Genomic DNA, 8,568 nt, shown 5'->3' with positions numbered 1-8,568 from the left:
ATGACATGTTCCCACAAATACATCGCGACGTAATTATTTGCAACTGGCGCCATTCGGCGTCTTATCAATTGCGCCATTGAAAAACAACGTTTACGCAAGCATTTATCAATGAAAGCAAGTTTTTTCTTATCGTCCACAGCTATATTGTACGAGGTGCGACGTGGGAGCGGACGCATTGCACGCTTTAACTTTTAATATATTGAAATATCGATAGTATACAAGTTTTTATTAACCGAGCAGCATACCTCAATAGTTAATTCTTCTTCTTTCACATAATAAATTTCAATGTCTTCGTTCTTAGCGATCGCTTGCCTAAAGATTCAACTCCTGGCAAATCTTATAAGGAAAACCCACAAAGTGTTTCCTAAGTTTAGAAGTTCTTAAGGGCCAGTCCATAAACTATATAAGGTCCCATTCAACCAAGGCTATAATGTAATGAATTATTAGAACTATATTGATGATTAGGACATATTAATGTTCTAAAATTAGCGATTTATTTCAAAATATAAAATAAAATTTAAGCTAGGTACTAATTTTTATTATAATTTTCATTTAAATATTAAAGATTGGTATTATATTGAGCCCACAGCAGAAACTAAATTAAATAAGTATAGGTACGCTATCATTATATCCTAAATTGATTTCAGTATTTGATTTACGATCCTATTTAAAATAGAGAACTCAATATTTAGTATGTGTGTCTTATATTAAAGGTATACTTACGTCCTTTAACAAGTTTTATATATTATAATCAAAAATGTTAGAAACTGGAGAGATCGTTCAGGCCGGAATCTTGCGGAACTCCTGCAGCACGCACCCACGCGTTGAGATCGCCTTAGAGGACGGATCGCCGATTCAGTCGGGTAATTTCTAAAAAATGTATAGGCTTGAACATGGAAAATTCGTTGCCCACTTTTACAGCGCGTACATACCGGCAAGGATAGGTGCGCAGATTTACAAATAATAGTAAAAAAAATCTATTTTAGGACTTTTGGTAAAGTTTGAACTATCAAAATATTTATTATTCAATTATAATTATAATACTTATTAGATAATTATCTATCTTATAGCATTGAGTGCAAATTAATATGATGGCTACTTTAGGGAGAGAGGCATGGAATCAACAATATTAGTGTCATTTTCATTGTAAAACGAATAAAACAATATCTAAATTATACAAAAAATTAAACGATGTTTAATTTTTTTCTACATTTTGAACAGATAGCTTAAAATACGGTTATAGAGTTATTTTGCTGGGGCTGGGACTTGACTTATAATGAAAATGGGAGTAAATAGGTAGATGTTTTCGACGTTTTAGAATATTATTTGGCGGCAACAAGACTCGTTAAAGTTTAATGTACTACACTGTCGAGTACCTAAATAAGTACTCATTAGATAAGGGGCGTAATAAAAGTTAATATTCGTGTTTGTAGCTTTAAATACAATCAGCTAGCTACATAAATCATAACGCATCGTAAACTCGTCGCCAAAGAACGCAAAGTAACATAAAAATACCGAATATATTCAAATTTTGTAGATTCATGTAGCGTGCCGCACGATTTTATTCCTTGCGTGTGCAAAAAAGAGCACTTCTCCATCCGTAGTGTAATTCTTCTGCATAAATAACAAAATACATTCCAAATTAAACGTCGCAATATCTGAAAAGCTACGACTATGGACCTATGTCCAAATCTTAGAACAGCTATTGAAGGTCTAGTCATACCATAATCCCTACATACTAGGTTTTTAAATAACCTCACTCCTACGACCTATTTATAGTACTTGGTATTTATTACCCCTAGGAACCATGAAAACCGAAACCCATAATTAGTAGATAATATTGAAAAGCAGTCTATGAAAACTAAACTACTAAAGAACTTTGTTTAGAATTTTCCTTTTCTAGAGTAGCAGCTGTTTACAATGCGCCATGTTTAACTATGTAACTTAAATATTATAATGCCTATCGTAAAATAGTTAAAATTCAAGACAACAATCTTTCTAATGTTGTTTAGCATTCACAGTATAACGCCAGTATATTGTGGAACACATCATACGTGAAGCGTATAAAATAATTTCTGAGTAGTGCTTTTTATTGGATATAATTGGTACATAACTTTTCCAGACATGACCGACGCATGATGTAACGTGTTGTTCTTGTTAGTTGTGTGACTCGAGTGTTCGATGTGCAGTTGACCCCAATCGCCCCCAATCGAAGGACTGAATTGTTTGTCCAATCACGAGACATAATATGATGAAAAATATTTACTATAGGTATTACTCGTATTCCCTATAAAAGTCCTCATTTTTATGTATTCAGAAAATTCATTAGGCTTTAAATTATGTTCGTTACCTAATGAAATTACTCTATAGTCTGAACCTAAATCAGATGCAAAGTCTTTTAATGCTTGATAAAGGTACTTATTGATGAAACCGATTATCACCGGAGAAGTAGAGGGCAAAAGAGCACGTCAACGCAACCCAATACGACGGTCTGATCAAATCCGCACCACGCTTGATACATCGTATACGAGGCAATACAGGTGGCCAACAGTCGGGATCGATGGCTTGACATCATACGGCGGAAGCTGGTTAGAGGTGGTCACGACCCTCAGAATTGAGGTAAACAACGTAAGGAGGAGGAGGAAAGGTACTTATTAGTAACTAGAATGTACTCAGACACTAGCACTACGCCATGTTAAAATTAAAAACCGTTACAATTTAAAGATCTGACGTAATGCATAAGAAATTTCGTAATGCGATATATTGACAAGGACGCTTCAGCGCGGCGGGTATCGTGGATCCGCATCTTATTGCTAATTGACCCGCTTTAGGTGTCACCGAACTAACTGCCTCGCCACCTCTTAGCAGCCCCTCTATATTACCGACGCGACGATGCGAAAATCATTGATTTATAATTAGACGAATACGTAACAATACATATAGTAGGTGTAGATATAATACTTTTTCCTTATTTACTAATATTTGGTTAGAAGGAGCGATTATTCCGCCAATTTACATTGGTATGGCCATTAACCATATTTATATCAGGTACAAGGAATGTGATATGGATGAAATCATAGCTATTTTTTACGACGCGATGTCAACAAATCAAGACTCTAATGTACGGTAATAAATTAAACTTGTTAGGAACAGATAAAATGTTCCGACGTCGTCTGTCCAAATTTATACGTAAAGTAAAAGTATCAATTATATTTGGATATCAGTATGAGGAACATGTAGGACCTATCTTAAAAAAATTATACAAATTTAATGTATCTAATGCCAATTTGAGGAGAATTTTAACGAATTATTTATCTAGTCTAGCTTTTTAACTCCCAAACTCACATAAGTATTTTGCAGACAGTGGCGGTCTTAAACAACGCAAGGCTACGGGCGGGATGAAAAAAAGGTCCACGGTTTTGAATGTGCAAATTGAAATTACAAACTATGTTTGTTTTTAAAAATCATGACAAATACGACTTTATCCGTTAAATTTAAAATCAGATCGCCTAAGTTCATTTGCAGGAAAATGTTTTACATTATAATACGAGATGCATACGACAGTAAGTATATTATCATAATATCATAACATTTATGTATATTATACATAATTATACATTATAGCCCAAATCGTTAGCAACTATTTATTATCGTATTCACAAGATTTTCGAAATGTTCTTGAAATATTAATTATGTGAATATGTACCCTAACGGAACGTAACCCTACTTATATTACTAGCTTTTGGCTTCGGCTCGGCCCATGTGAAAACAAAAATCGAAGTCATTTTAGTAACTTTCCTGAGATTAGCGCGTTCAAACAAACAAAGTCTTAAAAAATAAATGCTTTTGCCTGTTACTCCGCCCGCGGAGAAGTGCGTCCTTGGGATAATCTTAAATCTCTCAAGTATAATATAACTTCCTTTTAAATATTTTTGCTGGAAATATCTATTTATACAAACTACACTAACCTAAGCTTACATTAACCTCTTAATAATATATTTATTTACGTTGTCTTCTATGCACGTTATCATATTACTAAGTTTTGCGTAAACCGTAACAAAGTTTTTTAGATACCTCTCCTAAGGGACGGTAATGTTCGTATGAACAAAGTAAATCTGTATTGATTTACTAATGAATATTTATTTTCACTGAAAAATATTCACAAGGTGTTGACCATGTATGTCTAATGAGATATATTTGAAGTTCCCGGCCTCCTTTATTGCCGATTGTAGACTAAACATTCCACAATATCAATCACATAAACATTTTCGACACGATCGAGGCGCGTTTATTATGAATTTATTCTGCCGACACCCGCTCACTATCGAGCTTCCTTCTATTGGAGATGGCAAAGCATCCTTGACTATAATATAGTATTTTTAATTGTCAGAATTGCACACTACACTATTTAAGACAATGAAGTCGCTTCAATATTTTTCAAATGGTTCGTTGTACAAATCGCGCAGTGTTGCGTTTGCAAAATCACATTACATGTGAATTATGGTAATGCATTTGGCACTACAGTTGAATTAGAGTGCGATTTGGCGGCGCGACGTCGTCGTCCCGCTAGATTAACAACAAATTCAATAGCTTTAAAACACTTCGGCGACTATTGTGTAATCAGAGGTTACACGACTAAATTATACGCACATGAAACACTATAACAGATTTTAAACACACCGTTTATACGTAAATAAATAAGTGTTATTTTCGCTCTTCTCGTGAATGTTGTGATAGCTGCTGCAAAGTGAAGCGGACGTCTAGGAATGTAGAATGACAAAGAACATATTGAAAATCTATTGAATCGATTTATTGCTATCTGTTTTGGTATTTAGGTGGAAATATTGACATTGAGGTAATATAAGGCAGGTTCATCCGTGTCGTATACTTTCATTACACTTTCTAAAACCAAAGACTGTATGTAGTCCACCTGGAACACAAACAAGTATACTATGTAATACCATATACCATTAAAAAACCAACAGTAGACATCGATATATTTTTGTACCTGATGAGGTGGACAATATCCATCATCGGTGGATCTAGCTATTGTTATCAATACTGGGACAGGTAGAGATTGTAAGAGCGGTGTGAGCGCTTTATCTACAGTTTCCTTTATTTCTTCTTTGGTGCTGATATGATACGGTAACCCATCTTGATCTCTAGTGCAACCACCGGCGTATACAGCCCACCAATCTGGAACTTCATTTAATCTTTTCGCTTCTGCTAAAACAACTGAAGCCAATTCATTAACCTAAAAATATTTAAAAATATCATGTAGATGGAATTAATTTACTTATTTACACTTTTACTAGAGTAACAGTACGATAAGAAGGAAGCGGTTATTGAATAATTTACACGTATTGTAAAACATATGAATTAATCAAAATCCCTTTTCACCCTCACATAGGAAAAGAACGCACTCGCATTCGCATATGTGTATCAAATAATAATGAGCAACGAGCTTGAAAAAATCTTTTAACAAATCTTGTGTCCACCTCCTTTAGAGTTTATCTAGTAAATACCTATATTGTAGTGTAAGTAAACTTTACACGTGGGAACATTTTATAATTCAAATGAGCATTTTATAATTCAAATGAGCTTTCTTATGGCATATGTCATAAATACATATATTGACATAAAATAACGTGATTAGTGAATTGTTCATGTTTTAACCGGCGACGTAAAAAGAGGGATGTAATTTAGACAAATTTCAGAGAGTGCAAATAATAATATATGTATTATAATGCAAAAATTAATGTTTCTGTATGCAAATTACAATACAATCAATCATATTATCTAATATCCAGAATTGTTTTATAATTTTTCATGTTTTTCAATATTACTGAGAATATGGCGTCTAAACGCAATATGATATATTTTAAACCACAATCTGGTTTGTACATACATACAAGTTGTTTATACTTATAAAGTTAACTTGTTAACATATAAAAAAAAAAAAGAACAAGATAAATTATCAAACCGTATGCTTTGCATATCCGGGTTCACAAATCGTGTCCGCACGAGACACAAACTATTCGTGAATTAACTCAATGAGCCAAATATTTATTGCCACGCGTTTACAATAAAGAAAAATATCGTGCGCCGTCCTGTACGCCGTCGGAATATGAATGGTTACGCATAATGTATGACTCTTCAAAGTGTTGGCCTGGTTTTGATACTAGACACAGGCCGACGATGTGGACAACCTAGTGTACGAAAGGCGGGCCTTTGATGTCCTGGATATTTAATAAGAAGCATCATGCCACACAGTACCTATGTTAGTTTATCTACTACGCTGTTTAGGAGGGTACATTGAAAATAGTAAGTAATAAAATTAACGCCAAATTATATCTGGTAATAATTGCTCACCATATTGTATAAATGAGATTTGTTTCCAGTGTAAGAGTCCAAGCTGTTGTTCTTATCTAAGTGTTCGAATAAGTTTTCAAGTTCTTGTAGCTGCTGTTCCCGTGACTCAACAAGTTTTTCCAATGTTTCCACGTCGTCGCTCGGGAAGTGGAAAGTCGAATATCGGCAGCAAACGGTCGTACAAATTAATATTCTCATATAAACCTAGAAATGGATTTCCAGTACTGAAGAAATCCAAATCTATGTCAAGCACATACGGTTGAGTAATATCAATCTTTGCTAGCAGGTTTTTCATTTTATCTTCTTTAGATGTTTCACAAGAGAGTTCTTCAACAGTTAAAGTCAATTCTCGTTTGTTAGATAGCAGTGTGGAAAATAACGCATCCGACAAATAATACGGTTCTTTGCTATCGACCCGGAGCAGCCCAGTTTCGGGATGGTCTCCCACATGAAATTTTCGGGTGCCGTCACTGAACTGCTTCGCCCACGGCGGACGCAGCCACACCACGCGCGCTACATGTCCCGCAGCTGCGGCTGGTACAATCAATTTTCAATCTGTAATAACGGCAGTAGTTCTTCCGGAGCGCGCGTCTTCCCCTTTAATTTACGATCAATCAGCATGTCTGGGTGAGCGTCCAAATGAAGTAAAACTGTTCCTTCCACTGGCAATTTTACCGCCAATAGCTGAATATATAAATTGCAAAGCATCATTATGTTCTTCGACAACATATATTGGGATCTTTTTGTTCCGTTTTATAGGCAATTTAATATTTTCTAAAATTGTAGCCATAGTTGGTGCATAGCATGTGTGCTTAAGTTTAAAATTATTCTGGAACAATATATTCTGAATTAAAATATTTAAGTACTTACTTAATTTGATATGTTTTCTTCTTCCTATAAAATGGTTTTTTTGATAGCATAGGTCAGCAAACGAACAAGTGAGTCTAAGACACGTGATGTTAAGATATTCAGATACATGTCAATATAATAAATATAGACGGCTAAGAGGCAACGGAAAAATTCTTTTAGAGAATCAAATACCTTTCCGTTTTAGGTCAAGGTTGTAAGGCAGAAAATTCGCAGGGATATGCCACCCCAGCAGAAGCTACTGCGCACTACGAAAGATACTTCAACCCAAATGGCGCGTACAAACGTTAAAGGGAGTAAAATAACAAGTAGGCATAGCTGTTGATAGTCAGGATTTAGCGGACGCTTACCATCTTGAATTTGTTAATAACGTTTACAAGGTTAAAGTAAATCATAAAGAATCATTCGCATTTCGTATTTTTAAAATATTTACGAAAAGAGAAGGTTTTGTTCTCTAAAATTAATGGCAAAACATTGAACACAGAAAACCAATTATGTTTCATTAAATAAGGCGATTTTTTTGCCAGCGCTGCGTATAACATCTCGTTGTAAGTAAGCCGAAGAATCTCATCAAAGCGATCCATGAATGTTTTCCATTAGCGTGGGCAAACTTCCGGGCGGCGCGCTGCGTAGTTGCGCGGTGCGGCCGCTGGTTAAGAAAGGAGGGGAGGTGGGTTGTTTTGACGGCGGGCTGGGTCGATATTGCTCGTTTCTGACGTCACTACGCTACTACGCCCGCCCAAACATACCCCCGCGAGCGCGCGCTCTCTCTCATGACCTATTGCGCCGCACCGCCCACCTGGGTCAAGGTGTGGAAGCCGCACTGGACCCTCCGGATGTGGAGCCACCAATGCCGCATTTACCCAAATACGGCCTTCTTTGTATTGTTACGACAACAAATCACTCTGAAGGATGATTCGATTTTTTTACAATGTGAAGAGAATTACCACTTTCCTCGCGTTAATTTTGCCAAAAAATATCATATTGCCTAAAAATATTTTTTTCTGTAATGAAAAGTATCTAATATTTGATAGGTACACAAAAAAATAAGTGTTTTTTTTTAATAGTCCACACAGTGATTATGCGCGGTCCCAGATGAAAGGGGACGGGTTGCAAATTGCGGTTATCTCAATCGTCATAAAAAATGTAGGTAATTGAACTTTACCGAAATAATATATTTTTTTGATCCAGGAAAAAATGACTTATGTTCTTTTGTCTATACTGTTATATAAAGTTGAAGAGTTAGTTTGTTTGAACGCGCTAATGTCAGGAACTCGGTTCGAATAGAAAAATCTTTGAATGTTAGATAGCCCATTTATCGCGGAAGAC

The 8,568-nt window shown here is 35.5% G+C and overlaps 1 protein-coding gene across 1 annotated transcript; it reads right to left on the bottom strand.

Annotated features, from left to right (window-relative positions):
* Nucleotides 1-4,788: 4,788 nt before the first annotated feature.
* On the bottom strand, nucleotides 4,789-7,198 carry LOC119191968 (UPF0489 protein C5orf22 homolog). Its single transcript, XM_037445819.1, is given in 6 exon segments — nucleotides 4,789-4,930; nucleotides 5,009-5,254; nucleotides 6,373-6,528; nucleotides 6,530-6,918; nucleotides 6,921-7,042; nucleotides 7,044-7,198. Coding segments are annotated over 6 exon segments (1,131 nt in total). The 5' UTR covers nucleotides 7,163-7,198; the 3' UTR covers nucleotides 4,789-4,831.
* Between the last annotated feature and the right edge of the window lie 1,370 nt (nucleotides 7,199-8,568).

The sequence above is a fragment of the Manduca sexta genome, unplaced genomic scaffold (genome assembly GCF_014839805.1).
Source record: "Manduca sexta isolate Smith_Timp_Sample1 unplaced genomic scaffold, JHU_Msex_v1.0 HiC_scaffold_2162, whole genome shotgun sequence".
Lineage (NCBI taxonomy): Eukaryota > Metazoa > Arthropoda > Insecta > Lepidoptera > Sphingidae > Manduca > Manduca sexta.
This window is presented reverse-complemented; position numbering and strand designations above follow the sequence as displayed.